The sequence below is a fragment of the Bidens hawaiensis genome, unplaced genomic scaffold, assembly GCF_021521415.1.
Source record: "Bidens hawaiensis isolate Kalapana, Puna unplaced genomic scaffold, B.hawaiensis_p1.1 tig00054934_1, whole genome shotgun sequence".
Classification (NCBI taxonomy): Eukaryota; Viridiplantae; Streptophyta; class Magnoliopsida; order Asterales; family Asteraceae; genus Bidens; species Bidens hawaiensis.
Genome location: NW_027499906.1, coordinates 68,726 through 87,153, shown reverse-complemented (window position 1 = coordinate 87,153; position 18,428 = coordinate 68,726). Strand labels below are relative to the sequence as shown.

The 18,428-nt window shown below is 31.5% G+C and overlaps 1 protein-coding gene across 1 annotated transcript; it reads left to right on the top strand.

Moving 5' to 3' along the window:
* Positions 1–15,003: 15,003 nt before the first annotated feature.
* On the top strand, positions 15,004–18,166 carry LOC143600811 (NAC domain-containing protein 92-like). The gene is made up of 3 exons (XM_077078386.1): positions 15,004–15,420; positions 16,702–16,970; positions 17,409–18,166. Exons 1-3 carry the CDS (start codon positions 15,267–15,269, stop codon positions 17,910–17,912), a joined length of 927 nt encoding a protein of 308 aa, XP_076934501.1. The 5' UTR covers positions 15,004–15,266; the 3' UTR covers positions 17,913–18,166.
* The last annotated feature ends 262 nt before the right edge of the window (positions 18,167–18,428 follow it).

The window sequence follows — 18,428 nt, the reverse complement described above, 5'->3', positions numbered from 1 at the left end:
CTAAATTATATACACATATGTATAATATATACATATATGTACATTTACATGTTTTTTTTGTACACATGTGTATAATTTAAGATAAATTATATTATACATATGTTTATGTTACGTAACTAAAGATTATATAAAATTATACATATGTGTATAATATGACGTTTTTTTATTTCTTTTATTTTCTTTTATTTTTTTTAATGAAACCGGAATGAAATATAAGAATTTTGGTTTTTTTACTTTTTTAAAATTTTTATTATTTTTTGTTTTATGATTTGTTTTAAATATTTTTTTAAAGATGTTTTTAGTGGTCCAAATTGGTTCTCAAAGTTCTCAATTTATAAAATGTTCTCTTAGGATCCTTACTATATATATATATATATATACATATATATATATATATAAGTTTAAAAGAGAAGTCAAGTTATTGCAAAAAAATATGAGAAATGATTCTGACCAATCACATCATTTTTATTTCAATTTATGATTATTTAATTAGAAGGACATATTAGTAAAATTATTGATTTTCTTATTTTGTAATTATAGTTACATTAAAAATTATAAAGATCATTTTGACTTCAAAATGAATAATTATCATACCATATAACATTAACCAATTTTTTATTTTCTTCTAATTTCCTTTAATTTTAATTAAGTTTAAAAACATACAGTTTTTTTTACTAATATCCACCTACACATAATTCATATTCGTCTAAAAAAATCGTTAGTTCATTTTTATTATAACTTACACTTAGCTAATATTCGCCTACACATAACTTATATTTGCTAACATATAACTCATATTTTCCTACACATAAAAATTTGATTAATGTAGATGATCATGCTACTAGTGTAGGTGAATTTGTTATCATTCACTCACACAGTAAAATAATTTATACACTCCAAATTAAAATAATTCCTACATAATGAAATAATAATTTATGTCTAAAATTTTATTCATTGAGTTGAAATATTCCTACACGGTCCAAATTGGTTTTAATATTACTTATAGTGAAATAATTTCTATACAACCTACACAAAAAAAAAAAAAAAAAACACACACACACTTTATGTAAATTGGAATTGAAAATCCCAAAAACAAACAAGATAATAAGTATAATATATCTACACTGACTGATTTTTTCTATAATCCATTTTAAAACATTTGCCTTTCTCCACCATATCAATTTAAAGAATATTTGTTGATTTAGAAACCCAACTTAATGTTAATTATTTTGGAGTGAGAGAATTAGCTAATAATTAGGAAACAATTTAATGAGATTATAGAAGCTTACGTTTTAATTTTCAAAATAATTAATGTAAAAAAAGTCCATAGTGCCCTTCCTTTCAAAACCTTCCATATTTGTTTTTCTTATTTATTACAAGTTTGTCATGGTAATTAGGCTATGTGTAGTGGAGGGCTACAAATGGGGGCGAATTGTGACACGTGGCTCCCAATCAGCAAAATGGGCGAATTTGTTTTTGGGGTGTAATGGTGTAGGGGCTATAAGTTGGATCCACAGTATCTTTTATTATTATTTTCTTTTTATAATTAAACTAATCAAATCAAACTAATTTATTTAAATAATAAAATAAAAATGCATTAAAATTAAAAAGAAAGACAAAAAAAAAAACATAACTAAAAATATATACCTAAAAATATAAAAAAACATATAGCTCGGTTGGCGTACATGTTTAAGTTCGGGTCAGGAAATTGAAACGGATAGCTCGGTTGGTTTAGGTTCATCGGGTTCCATTGTAAGTTCACGTTCGGTTGGTTTTGCGAACCATGGTGTTGACCGAAAGGAGGGAATGGGTGGTTCGGTTGGTTCGGGTTGTTTCTAGGATTCATTTTGCATATACATATACACACACACAACATATATACATATACATATACATATATATACACACACAACATATATATATATATATGTATATCACACACACAACATATATACATATACATATATACACACACACAACATATATACATATACATACACACACACACATATAATATAATAATAATTCTTCTTCTTCCAGGCGATAATATCACCTCGCCCCCGCCCCAAATCGCCCACTTATCGCCGGGGGGGGGGGGGGGGGGGGTTCACGCCCAAAAATTGCTCAAATCGACGCCCACTACACATAGCCTTATAGACCATTGTTAGACAAATCAATGGCTCATATTAATTTCTCGCAATAAAACGACTTCTCTCCTGAACCATCTCATATATATATATATATATATATAATATATGTATGCGTGTGAGAGTTTGAGAGAGAAAAGTGAGGGGCCCACCAATTTGTTCAACGGCGCCGGCCGTTCAAGCGATCCCACCCTCGCCGCCCAGCCTTCAACGGCGCCCCACCGCGGTGTTCCGCACCCCAAAAAGCATCCCAACCCCGCGTCATAGTTACTGTATTATTGCTTAGTTGATCACTTGTAAATCAAGCAATTACAGACATCATTACCTATGACCTACGTAGTATGGTGCTTGTGTTTTGTAAAAGTGACGGGTGTTAAAATTTTACAAGTCCAAGGTAATTTGGTATTTAGGTCATGTACAAAATTAATGTATTTTCTTTTTAAAATAATAACAAGTATCATTAATTGCAATATAAATGTCATGCATGACTTGGAACATTTAACATCCATCCCAAGGGCCAAAGCCTTTAGAATTACCCAAAAAACCATGCATGTTGAAAGTGTTGGGTTTTTAGCAGTGGTTTCAAGACTTTTTGAATACAAATCGCACAAAAGAATATCAATAAAAACTATTTTTATGAACGTACGGACGAAAGTTGTGATCCATGTGGAATATAAAATAACAAGCACTGCTATAGAAGAAATGAGTTTTATCTCAAATCAAATAGGATTTAATTTGTAGGGTTGAGATTCCATAAATATATTAAACGTATCCATGATATAGTGAAAAAGCATAAATTGGATTATTGGATGCTGTTAAGCAAACGCTCATTCATCATCAAATCAAACCATGAAAATTGACTTCATGCTTCGACCTTCAATCAGAATCTCTATAGAAATATATAATTTAATATACCACGAATTATTTTTTCTAGAAACCTTATCTAAACTTGACTACTTAGATATATTTACTGAAATATATAATTTAATATACCACGAATTATTTTTTCTTATTTTATTCTATAGATGAAGTTTTAACTTATATTTTTCATCAAAATTAGTGCGACCTTATTCACTAAATGTAACTTTAAAAACAAGTTTAAAATATCATTATACGGATTTATTTATAACTAGTATATTGACGCAATGTGGCGGTAGTTGGATGACGATTAACAAAAGTAGTTAGTGTTTAACCGGTTAAAGTTGTCGAACTTAAACTAATTACAAAATGTGGAGTATTAGTTACATAAAAGGATTGCTTGTGGCAACCATGATTACTAATTACCAAAAATGTGAATTAGTTCAAATACTATTATAATTTCAAAATATGGACTGCTAGTTAGATAAGAGGATTCTGTTGTTGCAGCCATGATTATTAATTACAAAGGATTTTGATCTTCTATTCCACTCAATTGCCAAACCACTGCACGTGCGAAACATGACATTCTTGAATGCACTTATAATAGGAAGATTGTCATTGACACTCTACATTAAGGTATGGCATTACATTACTTGGAATGTTATTACCGTTAGAAAATAATATTTAAAAGTTTATTAGATTTTAATAAACCCTATTGGCTTGTATTAGCCGATAATAATCTCCATTCATCTTATCGCCACTAACGATCCAAAATTTAAAGAAGTTGGCCCTCAATGGTCCCTCGTTAAAAAGGACTTAACGGCGTTATACTTTTTTCCGAATTTCAAACTAATGCTTTAGAGCTTTTGATCGGAAGGATGATACGAGTCAATTGATGTCAAACTTAGTTCGAAACGGTGCTCCAAAACGACGATACAATGTTTCAATTCGAGTGTTTGGATTTCTAGTTAACAACAATCAAGTTGTTTGGATCACCGTTTCGAGCTAGATTTTACATCAATCGACCTGTATCCTCCTTGTGATTAAAAGCCCTAAAACATTAGTTTGAATTCGGAAAAAGTATAATGTCGTTAAATCATTTTTAACGGGGGTCATTGGGGCCAACTTTTTTAGCTTTGGGACCGCTAGTAGCGACAAAATGAATAAGAATTATTATCGACAAATATTTTTTTAGTATGGATTATTAAACTTCAATAAACCTATCTAAAAAGATGTTTTTACCTATCCAATATCATGAAGCTCAACAACCTTTCTATAAGCAATCCCTATTCTATATTTATTCCAACATTAGTTGCCTAAAAACAATTAGGTAAATAAAGTTGTAGCTATTCCTAAAACCAATTATATAAATAACATTAACATCTTTTTTATCAACATAGTACCAAAGGCATCAATCACGTCGCATCCTGGTGGTCCTCGTTAAGTTCGACCATTAATAATACCGACCCACAAAAGTGAAAATTTTAAATTTCATGTGACCTTTTTGAACCGCGTTCGTTAACTTCTTTGAAATTCTTTGAATTCCTCGATAAAGGGTTTTAACTGTTATGGGGTGCGCCAAGAGAACGACATGTCTTCAATAAAGAGTTTTTGTCTAAACAAACACGCTAAGAAAGGGTTGCGTAACAAAGATTCGACCCGTATGTGTTGATGTGTTATCAAATCGTATATTTGGCTTGGCCACCATGGGTGATTCTTGATTTTTCCCCCACACACAGCAGGCAAGTTACTAAGAACAAAAAAAGAAAAGAAAAAACAAACTAAAAATACAAAGATAAATGTAACCGAAATTCCAAAATACAGACCTTTAGCAGCTCAAGAAAAGATAGGAATTTAGTAAAAAACTGGTGCAAATCTCTTCCATAACCTGAAATTTAAAAGGGAATTTGACACATTAAGCATGTCCACTATTTTAACCTAGTTACGCGACCTTTCAAAAGAGACATATAAACTCACTTTGAAAAATAATTATTTTTGTGCATGATGCAAACATATTTACCTAGGGAAAATGAAGCAAATGTAATTTAAGCTTGCATTCTTCATCTCTCTTCAACTTTTGTTGTGTCTTATATCACCCTTAATTAAATTCAACCATAAATCTAATTCAAAAACTAAAAGCTAATTATAACAAATAAATCGAAAGAATGGGATACTTACCCCTTTAAGTTAGTCTATTTTTAAAGTTGAAAATTTATAACAAATAAACAAACAGATGAGACACTTACCCCCTTTCAGTTCCTCTTTTAAAGCCTATTAAACTGTCGTTACGTTTTATGACTCATAATTGATCAAACGAGCGGAAGCGCTCTATTTGCTTGCCATGTAAGCAAATAACAATTCATCATATTATTATTGCTGTTGTGAAACAAACCTAATAGCAAAGTAATATAACAAAAGATGTATGGAGAAATAGAGAGATTTCATTAATCAAGTGTATTATACAATGAGATACAATAGAATATTATATAATGATTGGAAAACTTGGAGAAGAAGCCAAATCTATTTTAGGTGTTGATAACCATAATAATTATTATTCATAACACTCCCCCTTGATTATCAACTTCATACGCTTCGAGATGCTGCCTCATTAAAAACCTTGCTAGGAAAACCCATTGGGACAAAACAATAGCTAAGGGAAAAAGAGAGCAGCGCGTATTGTCTCCCCTTGATTTATATATCATTTAAAATGGTAAATATCGATCTTCTGTGAAAGTTAACTAAAACTTTTCTAGTCAATCATTTGCGTCTTCGTCCCTTGACATTTGAACCTTTAAGTTGAATAATGTTGTATGATCTTCATGTGAAAACTTCTATTGCTTCATCTGGTAAACATTATGATCCTGTTGTGTTTCTCTGCATCAACAAGACTAACCAAACTTGTTTTGATGGGTTAGTATAATATAAACACATATTTTCATACCTGAAATATATGTTTTAACCCGTAGTTGTGTCTCCTAGTAGAACACACGCCAGTAAATATAAATAAAGAAAATAATAATCATATATAGCTAACAGTACAACAAAATGCACAAACGCATTTAATTATGGTAATTCCGAACCAATAATATTCATATTTAGATAGACAATGATATAGAGTCATTGTTAGACATCCTTTAACATGCTAAAATGATTCAATTTGTCCATGGTAAAATGTCTCAACATTTTCTAGATGCACTTTGAAGGATTTATAAACATATAATTACACATATACTCGAACAATAAGTCGAACAATAATCACACCGTGTCAAGGTCTTTCAAAAAGAATTGTCTCTTTAAAAACTCATAAGTTTCTCTCGGTGATGTGTACATCATCATCATAAACTATGACTATAATGACCTTGTAAGAGTGAAATTTTGATAAAAGTATGGCTAATTATATCCAACTTATCTCCTTCTTTATCAAAATATCTCTTAATTTGTGTCAACCTCAATTCGCATAGTTTAGTTCATGCGTAATAAGCAAGAATCCATGCATATACCAATCCATCATGGACCTCCTTTCAACTTGACAATTATGCATACGCGTTCACTTTTCTAGGATTTTTATTGCATAAACTTGCTCATTAACACATCATTTTGTATCACATATCAAAAATCCATATTGTACAATTTATTTGTTTATTGAGATATTGTACTCATAACGTGTATTCTCTTCTATGTGTATGCTTATTTATGCACAGAATCAACTAATCTTTCAAGTATTCAATTACCTTAGGAAACTTTTCAGGAGTTCCATTTATGTTCAACATATTCAATATCGTAAAGTATCAAATATGACTTTATACACAACAATCATTATGTTCTCGAGAACTTACTTTACATGATTTAATAATTCAAATCATTCATAGATTTTCTTGTAAACTCTCAGTATCAACTGAATAACAATATTTATTGGACGCATATCAATTCTCTCTTTATATTACCAGACTGTTTAGTTATCGAAAAGTCATTGTTTCCACCATTGGAGAATGTGTCTCCTTATAATTAATCATGGGTCTTTACAAAAATTCTTGTGCCATCAATTTTGCCTTATATCATTTGATGAATTTTCCTAACTTATATACAATACCCGTTTGTATCTAACACATTTTACAACTTTAGTTGTACGGACTGTCGGTCCAACAAACTTTCCGTTATTTAGAGAATTCAGCGTTGCCCCGTTGCGTCTTTCCACTTTGGCCAATCATTTTATTAGCATGTTTAGTGTCACACCCCGACTTAGGGCCTATGCGTGTGACTACAAGTTGATACCTGTTTTGTAAATATATCAGAGTTTATGGGTTAATTTTAGCGGAAGACTTTAGGTTGAATATAATATTAATTTACATTGAAAATTTACTCAGGAATTAAATATCCGAGTATTGGTTTACAAAAGATATGTTTCATATTACAAGGATTTTATATCAAAAACGGAGCCATCTTGTAAGCGCTTCTATCTTCATTAAGACTCCAATGCTTGTTAATGCTACTTATGCTTAATTACCTGCAATGGGTTGGAAAAATACGTCAGCTATATGCTGGTGAACACGTATGACTCAGTAAAACATTTGAATGACAATATAATACAAATATAGTTTTCTCTACAAGCTCAGCAGAAGCATTTCTACTTCTGGTCTATGTACCACTTCCCTACACACACAATTGTTCCCGAGCCACGTAGCCCTTTCCGGGAGACTAGTTATGACCATTAGCCCGCGGCCACGTAGCCTTAGAATGATTAGGCTGAATGGTTATGTTTGGATCCAGACAGATGTGTATTCGGTCTGAGTTGTCTTTATTTTCTACTTTTATTATAAAGTTTTAGAGATTACTCGATCTCATGTAGACATTGATTGACTCGATAAGACAAACACCCGTTCGTCTCATTGAGTATAAATATGTTTTGACTGATTGAAAAGGTTAACGTATTCACCTGTACCGTCGGTGTTGTAAACCTTGACTGATTGATTGATCGACTGTGAATGATATTAACCTATACATAAATAGGTTCGTATGAATGTTTCGAATGATGTTAAGCTATGATTTTAAGCTTAACCTTGAAATCGCTTGTCTTTGATTGTGAATGAAAACACTTAGTTTTATGTGACGTTTGATATAGCATGCTTTGGCCTAATAGGTTGTATCACGTAGGTAAGTTTCTCCAGGTAAGTAAACGGGTCCCTCGGTTGATTGGGATTTATGCAAATTACTTTTCTTTAGGCAAGAAATTTACTACTAGTGATATCCCCCTTCCATTTACTACATGCCCGTCAAAATATATCTTTCGGTTAACATTGATGAAGTAACGTTTATGAAAACATGATTGTGAATGATTTGTAAAATACGATCAAGGTTATAGGCCATAGCCTCGATTGATAGTCTAAGCTATAATTCAAATAACTTAAACGTAACTCCTACCTTAGTTCGGATTCTTAGATTGTTAATATGAAAAAGGCAAGATCTTGATCTACTCGCTTATACGATTGCTAGTTTGTTTATAGCTTCGTTTCTTGCACGAACTAAGAGAAAACAGCACGTCGGCTTGCTACGGCAACGGGGCACACCTTACGAGGTTATGTGTGTGAAAGTGGAGGTGAAAATGGGATGAATGGAGTTCAAACCCGTCTCCTCCCCTTTTATAGCCGAAATTAGCCCCCATCGCGGTACGCGATGGGTCCCTTGTGGCCCGTCGCGTACCGCGACGCTGCCTTATGCGGTGGTGACACGTGGCCTGTCATGTTGCGCCACGTGTTGAAACGGTTTCAACACGTGTCCGGTGACTCACCAACCCCATCGCGGTACGCGATGGGTTACCTGTTTCCCCGTCGCGTACCGCGACGGGACAAGATTTTCAGAATTTTTATTTTTGGTCGCTGTACTTTCTAAGTTAGTTTATTTTAAACATAAATTGAGAGGGTTAGGGACGTGGTGTTACATTTAGAATCTTGATCGTCATCATCATCATTTCAAACTCTAATTATACGTATATAAAAGTACAGCGACGTCGACTTTATTTCGATTCCATATATCTTTGTAAACATGATACAATATAATTTATTAAGAGCTCTTTGTTTTCAGGTACCTAAGGTTCTTCAAGAACCATCATGTCTAATCTCTTTCAAGAGACCTTTTACTACACCTCGACTTGAACGTCTTCATTATTTGCTCCAATTTTCGAGAAAATTTTACCTTTGGAACCGATCAGTCTACCACGCTACACGTGTGCGTTAGACTTATTATTACCAGTATGCGTTGTCCTTCCTGGACATTTATTAATTGGAGCATTAGCAGTTCGTATAGGTGTCTTAGTTAGACACTCACTTTTGGTCAGTGAATCGTCTGGTAATTGATTCGCTAATCTTTATACATGAATTATCCTTTGAACTTTTAGTTCATATAATTTAGTTTAAGGATCAATGATAATTCATTCTAATTAAATTCGTTTTCCAACTGTTTTATATCTCCCCCTAATGTTGGGAATGCTGATTCACTGAAGTGACAGATTTAAGTATATAAGTTTAGATATTGACATAAATTCCCAACGTCCTTTGTGGCCTCATCTTTGTGTCTTGTGGTGGATTAATTTCAGTATATAACACACACGAAATATTAGATGAGAAATTCTTGGTTACTGACCAAAAACCAATTATAATGGGGAGGAAGTATCATAACTTGTTGGCTTAATGTGAATTAGTTTCTAAGACATGTAACATCATATGTACTCAAATTCAAACATGAAAATTTGCTCTCGTGATAATTGCCTTTGCAACCAATTATAGATGTTGAGTAATCGTCTTTAACGAACATAATCTGTTATGATGTTCAACACTTATTCCAATGATCATTATTAACTTAGGAATCAAATTCATCATTATAATCGAATGTAAATATACCAATATGGAATAATATGCTTGCTATCTTATTAGCTAAGCCAAAGATCATGCAAACATGAAGTTGCAATCTTGATAACCATTTAGACGATGCATCGATTTTGAAAATACTAAATGATATCATATTAGATTCCATAATATTTAGGGATTCACACCCTATTCTATTTAATAAATAAGTAATTTTCATTGAGAGCAAACTTTGCATGTTTAATCATCATGAAAAATCTCATGGTTTTTCAATATATTTCACATCATTGACTCGGTGTGGTCTAACCGGCCATGCAATTAGATAATCATTTCATAAACTTCAGGTTTATGATCGTATATTTATCATGCTTCTTTAGTACAAGATTGTAAATATGAGTGAACATTGTATTATCGTTTCAAACAATCATGTGATTTCACTTTTGTATTTCTAGATTTTGTTCTCATATATGATCAATCTCTTTGCCACATGTGGTGGTCGATCTCATTATTAGCATGACCAACATTATAATTTTGATAGCCGATCTCATTATTAATATAATCATTGTTTATAAATTCTATTATGTCCATGATCTCAACAATCAGTGCATATTCACATTCACTTCGGGGAATGATATCAAACCAAACACTTTTCATGGTTTATTCATAATTTTATCGGACATAGATATAAAATCACTTCAAACCCTTCATACGGTTTAATGATATGCTACTTCAGGAGCATATTTGAGGTTTGACAAATGAAAAATGGTCTTATCTGGTTTTTTCTCATAATTAATCTTCTCTTCATATAACAAGTAATGAGAAGTAATTACATGAATGAGACATGTAAAGATTTATCATGCTATATTTTATAACCTTCAATAATAAGATTTAGGAAGAATGACACTTCAAGTCTCATATTTGAACATATTAATACTCTTTCATGATAGTAATAATAAACCACACATTTGGTTTATTTGTTATATTACAAATGATAGCATATAGAATACAATGTATACAATGTAAATAAAGTATACAATACACATGACGTAATACATGTTACCATATAAAACAAGTTTTAAAAACTTTATGAAACAAAGTGTTCTTTGTTTTTATATGTTACAAACAAATATATAGACTACGTATAAACCAATCATGATGTAAGTATATCTTCATACAAATACATGCCACACCACTTTTAAACATAAAACAATTAAGTCGATTGCAATTACTTTATCAATAAAATCGTAGAAGTTTTATGTTAAGTTCAAAATTCGTCTCAAGTTACAGTATGCAATGAGAACTACCACATATAAATATAAGCATGTAGCAGGATATTAATTAAAACACATAAAATTGATAACGATATAAGCAACTTTGTTTTTCGATCGATCTAACAATATAACCAACATGCAAAATAATAATTATTCATCAAATCAAAGACACAATTTCTATTAATAAATATTTAATACTACATCCATTATTAAAGTAAACCATATTTTAGCTTGGTGAATGTAGAATCTCAGATCAATTAAAATTCTCATATATATTTGGAATGAAGACAACCCAAGTATATTTACTGAATTTAAAGATCATGAAAAAATAATTAATTACCAACACCCTAATAAATTTCACTAATATTCAAAATTATAGTCAAAACATTTAATATTCAACAAGATAAAAAAGAACATATCTTTAAAATTTGATCAACATCTGTATTATTTAAACTAATAATGTTGTAATTGGTTTAAAACAACAAACGGAATATCGTAAAGCCGTTAAATACACATTCAAAAGATAAACAAATCTCCAAAACCTTTAACTCTTATCATAATATAAAAGAATCATTGTTTATGAACCTGGTTGATTTATTCATAATCATGTAAAAGTAAACTCATAAATCATTTATGAATTTTATCTATTAACAAGGATAATATATCCTAAACTTTTATTGAGAATTTGACATATTAGTTAGGTTCATATAATGATTGTGAATATATATTGACAAAAAAACAAAACAAAATTCTAATAAAAATTTTCATCTAAAATTTGCATAAATTTGCGTATGACTTTTAAAAGGAAATACACTTTTGAATATTTAAAGGTGTTTTAGGTATATTACTTTTAAATTCAATCAATATACTATTTTAGATCATTATCTTAAACTAATATAACAATATACAAGTTATAATCAATAATAAATCTAGAACACAGTAACACACATTGAAAGCAATTATCTATGCTTTCGATTCCACATATAAATTAAAACAGTTGTTTTAATCGATTAGTATGATATGAGGAATATAAATAATAATGTTTGTTTGCAAACGAAAGTTACATACTTGAACACATAGAAAACTAAAACTTAATTAAAACGGTTGTTATCAATTATGACTGGTTAGACTTTATGGGCTAACAAAGAGTTCCCAAAATAAGTCGTTTGTTAAACTAATAAGTTGACTGAATACATTCAAGTTCAATGTACTATAACATAATGAATTCAAAGATACTTACTTGATTTGCAGATTGCTCTAGAATGGCGACATCTTGATTTTTGAGAGCAAGAGGTTTTGTGTTATTAGAGACTCGTGCTGATAACGTATTGTGAAACAAACCTAATAGCAAAGTAATATAACAAAAGATGTATGGAGAAATAGAGAGATTTCATTAATCAAGTGTATTATACAATGAGATACAATAGAATATTATATAATGATTGGAAAACTTGGAGAAGAAGCCAAATCTATTTTAGGTGTTGATAACCATAATAATTATTATTCATAACAATTGCTTAAATATAAAACACAAAATCTGACCTTAATTTGAATACTTAAATAAAAGAAAACTTTGAATTACCTTAAAGAAGCGATGGACCTTGTTAAAAAAAGTTTAATGACGTTAACTCTTTTTCAAATTTCAAATTGATGTTTTAGAGTTTTTGATCGGAATGAGAATACGAATCGATTGATGTAAAACTTAACTCGAAATGGCGCTTTAAACAACTTGATTTTTGTTAATTAGAAGTTTAAACACCGGAATTGAAGCATCCTTTAGTCGTTTGGACCACCGTTTGGAGGTAAGTTTTACATCAATCGACCCGTATCCTCATTCCGATCAAAAACCCTAAAATATCATTTAACGTCGTTAAGTTTTTTTTAACGGATGTCCAATGAAAACAAATAGTATAAAAGTTAAGCCAATGACAACTATTTTAAAGTCAAGATTATTATCTGCCAACTGCATTAAATTGGAATTATTAAATCCAATTTGCCTATTATAAATGTAAAAAACTCAAATATATGATTCTTTTTTCTTACACAAACAACAATTTTGTTTGTGCTAAAGAACAACACTAATAAGCTAGTATCAAAGAATCAAGAGGCCCCTACTAAAACATGGCACTTTAGGTCACAAGAATTCTTCAAAGGGATTTATGACATTAAAATCACCAAACCTTTCTCATAATCTGAGCAAACACAATGAACAACGCAGGTCCAGATCTACACGGTGGATGGTGTATAGGGTGGTTAAAACACATCCTTGTTGTGGACCTTAAGCCCATCAAGGTTGTTCACGAGTCGAGCCCAAGTCGGTCAGGGTGGTTTCGAGCTCTAGCTTGAAATTAAACGAGACAGCTTAGCTAGGTTCTAACTCGACTTTGAAGTTAAACGAGCCTAAGATCGATCCAACGAGCCGAGCCATGACCCGAGCCAAGCTTAGGTCGATTTTGTCTCGGTTACAAAAATGATACAACTCAGCTTAGGTTGTTTGAATTAAGTTTTATTCAAACTTTTATCGAGCAAGTCACAAGCTTAAGTTTCGAACCACGAGATTTTTGTACAGCCCTAAGTCCGTGAACCAAGTTTGTGTATTCAGACAAGAAGTAGCGGACGAGTTGTTGTGGCCCCTCCCTCACATCACTTCTATACATTATATATGTAATTATAAGCAGTGGCGGACCCAGGATTTTTTGTCAATGGGGTCCCAATTTTTCCGGTTCACAAAATTTTTCGGGTCGGTCGTTATTCGGGTCGGGTCGAGGCGAGGAACACAATAAAACACGGAACTATGGTGTCATTGGAAACGAGTAAGTAGAAAGAATCTAAATTACAAACTAGATGAAACATACACTTTTAATTCATACCCGAAAAACATGAACATAATCTATATATATGGTCTTACATAATTGACCAAAACATGAAAAAATAACTCTAACACAAATAAATGATTAATTATAATATACATACACAAGGTAAATAATAAAAGAATATGCAAAATCCATGTTAACATTATATATGTTGCATGGTGATAATGACTATATGAGAGAAACTAACAAAAAACACAAATACCCTAATTGAATAACTAAGACTAGGATATTAAAAAAACAACAAAAAAGGAGTATGGTGGGGCTTGAACCTACAACCTCTCACAAGTAAAACAAAGGGACTTTCCACTGTACCAGTTCAATTTTAATAGTATGGGTTCCAAGTATTAATTTCTATGGGGTCCTTACAAAATTTAATATACCGTTTCTAAGTAATTTTTAAAAAACATCGGTGTCCCGGGACCCCGATCGGACCTATGTGGGTCCGCCCCTGATTATAAGTTAATTTTAATAGGGGTTGTGATAACAGGGATTGTGAGGTTTGTTGTGAAAGAAAGTGAAGGCATTTGAGAAAAAAAATTGGAATTTAAGTTGTAGCTAATTTAAGGGTTTGTATGAATGTTTGTTCTTATGGATGCTCTAAAAGAGATAATCTTGTTTTGTTCATGTGGATGCTTTTAAAGAGATCATCTTGTTTATTAATTTGCAAATAAAAATAGACTTAGTTTCATCAACTATATATTAAAAACGTAACTGTATATACACATGCTAAATCAATTTCAAAAAGGCTATAGCGTCCATCGTTTCATTATTAATACATGATATCCTTTCGTCGTGCACATAAAATGTCAATGCAACATATATTCTCATCAATGAAGAGTTAATCAAATATAACACTACAACAATTAATTTGAACTGTTAGACAAGTACATATCAATCTATTTACTCGCGTTAATTAATTATAACCTGAGATTATACTTGTTAATACGGCATGACTCGATCTATTTACTTGCGTGTAGAACGTTAGAATGAGGTTGAAATAATCAAATCCGCTGAATCCCACCTGCTATATTATAATTACATCAACAGGATTAAAAACATACATGATTCAATATTTAGGAACAAAAGACAAAAACACAAAATTATCCACTCTTTACCAAACCATGTTTGTCAAAGAGTTGGTTGTTATAATCAAAGTAACAGAAGACTAATCAAGAGGTGGCGGCTTCTTTATGAAGCTGGTTGATGGCTATACAAAAGCGACCGCTAATTGTACTTGCAGCCACTAATTAGCTAGCTAGGATGGAAGATAGCCTTCCTCCTGGATTCAGGTTCCATCCAACTGATGAAGAACTCATCACTTTCTATCTGTGTCAAAAGGTCTCTGATTCATCTTTCACTACCAAAGCAGTTGCTGAGGTTGATCTCAACAAATGTGAACCTTGGGACCTCCCAGGTATATGTTTTTTTCTCTCATCTTCATTTTCTCGTTGAATCATATAAAGATTTGTATTTCATGTTATTGGCAAGAGGCATAAAAAAATTAGTAATCTCTTTTTATTAAATGTATGTTCTCTCTTCTTTTTTTATAACTTTAAATGAAGAATGTTAAAACTTTTATACAAGAAATAATGGTTAGGTATCTCTAAATCAAAAATGAGTTTAATTTGGTGAATTTGTACGTACATCTATTATTTAAGAAGCGGTAACTATGATGGTGTTTATGGTTCCTTAAGTCGTTTAAAAAAGAAATATAGATCGAATTGCTTGTTATGGTTTTCAAAAACTAGACCTGCATTTTAATCGAATTGCTTGTTATGATTTTCAAAAACTAGACCCGCATTTTAATCGTTCTTTTAATTTTTATTTCCCTAAAAATATTAGTTTTTTTAAAGCAATAAATGGTTTATATGTATTATATACATGACAATTCACAATTGCATACTCAAAAAATGTAAAAGGGAATTATGTAATAGGAGTGAACACCATGTTCGGCATTCATGGTCAATTTCAATTTAACTGAATCATTAACCCCGGTTATTTTAAATCGTGTTTAGAGGTGTAGTTTGTATCTTTTTTTATATAAGCCTAACCATTTCGTGTAATAAACCTATCTATCTATAAATCTAATAAATAAGTGACTGTTCACTACCATGTGTTATAATTCTGTAAACAAACTATTTTTCTCAGTTCACTTTTTCAGCCATTCGTCATATATATAAATATAGTTGCAACATGATTAAAGAAAACTTTATATATTTATATTTGATTTCTTTAACTCGTTTAATACACGAGTTTCTAACCTAGTGAAATAATATATATACAAAAGAAACATTCTTTTTTTACTTGATATTTCCTTTCTTCAACTCGTTAATGATGATGACTCAAGTTAAAGGAAGCATAGTTATTTTAAGGTTAAAAAAATGATAAATAAATATCAGATAAAGCTAAGTAAACTTTGCAATTACTTATACAAGACGCTAAAAAATGATAACTAAATAATGCGTTTTAGTTTTAACTAAATTTAAACTCATTGTATTTATGATATTAAATGATATAGGGAATTGCTCGATCACTACAGAAAACTGAATATTTAAATGATCTAAAAGCTACCTTTTTATGTGAATAAATGAACAGTTGATATTTTTTTGGGTTAACAACAATATAAAGAAGTAATTGAACAGTTGATATTTTTGGATTAACAAAGGACCTAATTTCATATGGCCGGTGAATGCAGCCAAAGCTTCCATGGGAGAAAAGGAATGGTATTTCTTCAGCTTGAGGGATCGAAAATACCCAACCGGCCTACGAACCAACCGGGCAACAGTGGCCGGCTATTGGAAGACAACCGGAAAGGATAAAGAAATCTTTCGTGGCGGTGTGCTGGTTGGGATGAAGAAAACTCTTGTGTTTTACAGGGGTAGAGCCCCAAAAGGAGAAAAAACCAACTGGGTTATGCATGAATATAGACTTGAAACTACTACACATGCTTTTAAACCTAATAAGGTACGTCTAAACAAGTGATTTAAGTGCAGCCGTGGAACCAAGGTGGTCAAGAGAGCCCACTGCCTACACAGAATTTGTTAGATTCTTGTATATAATTCTGAATATTCTTTTTTTTTTTAATAAAAAAACATGAGTTAGATCCTAGTAGAAAACATAATCTTATAATGACCTGACTAAAAAAGCTTTGGTTCCTCTAGTGATCAAGAGTTTTAAACAAGTTATATAACCAAGAAGTGCATCTTATAGAGTCAAACAAATAATGTGGATATATATATATATACACTAACTTTCCAATTGCCTGTTATAAACAAACACATGTTAGGTACAAAGGTTTTAGAAAATAGATAGAATATTTATAAAAGTGAAAGGTTTTCTGTTACTTGTTGATCAAAATGCTAGTATTTTAAATGGATTTTCAATTAAAGGTACCTTTCACAGGAGGAATGGGTAGTTTGCCGAATCTTCCAGAAGAGTGTGACAGCCAAAAAGCCAATGCCGACAGTGTCATCCTCTCAATCAATGGACTCACCTTGCGATACTAACACGATGGCAAAAGACTATGGAGATATCGAGCTGCCAAACTTAAATGGCATCCCAATTTCGAGAAGTAACATTTGCATTCCGAATTATGGAATGGAACACCTTAACACAAACACAAATATAAGTATGAGTTTGGCAGGCGGTCTTCCAACACTCGCTTGGCCGTCTAACTTGCTGAGTTCGAATCTTTCAATGAATGCTTTGATTCTAAGGGCATTGCAACTTAGAAATTACCAGCAAAGAGAAGCTGCAAATCTTGATTATCAATTTATGCCACAAGGGAATTCACACATCTTAAACGAGGCATGCCCGAGTTTGCAAGCTTCTTCCTCTAGAACTTACGAATCTCTGCATCAACAACAACAAAACGAGCAACCATACAACTTGGATTCCATGTGGTAACTATAATGTGTAACATTTGAGATTAACAATTTCTGGTTCAAGGGGTTAGATCAACAGAACTTGGGGTACAAAATGAACTTAACCTGTTTGGTTACAATCATTTTCATGTTGGATAGTACTGCTGGCATAAATTGGTGACCTTATTGTGATCATTGCAACTGTAAAGCTAGTGTAATGAAGTTAATTGTTGATTAAATAATCATGTAATCGTGTGTATTTTTATCTAGTAATTATGTTATTAACTTCTCAATTGTACAACTAAATTTCAATATGAGAAGATAGTTGTTGTAAGTTTGTAACTACTAACCGCTGAAAGTTAATCTTAAAACAATTTAAAAGAGAAAGTTAAAGGGGGTAATTTGAAAAGTTTAATTAATTAGTATCTAGTTAATAGTTTGGACGTTTAGAGTTACTGGTTAGTAAGTTTGTTTATTACATGTTTATCCTGTTAGTTTGAAAGTCTAAAAGTAGGAGTTTGAGTCATAACATGTTTAGGAAGTTATTTAGTATAATATA

Bases quoted from the DNA above. Each gene is read 5' to 3' on its own strand.
- LOC143600811 (XM_077078386.1), top strand. From the start codon at position 15,267: ATGGAAGATAGCCTTCCTCCTGGATTCAGGTTCCATCCAACTGATGAA. The intron at 15,421-16,701 runs GTATATGTTTTT...CGGTGAATGCAG, and splicing joins TGAACCTTGGGACCTCCCAG to CCAAAGCTTCCATGGGAGAA. The intron at 16,971-17,408 runs GTACGTCTAAAC...TACCTTTCACAG, and splicing joins ATGCTTTTAAACCTAATAAG to GAGGAATGGGTAGTTTGCCG.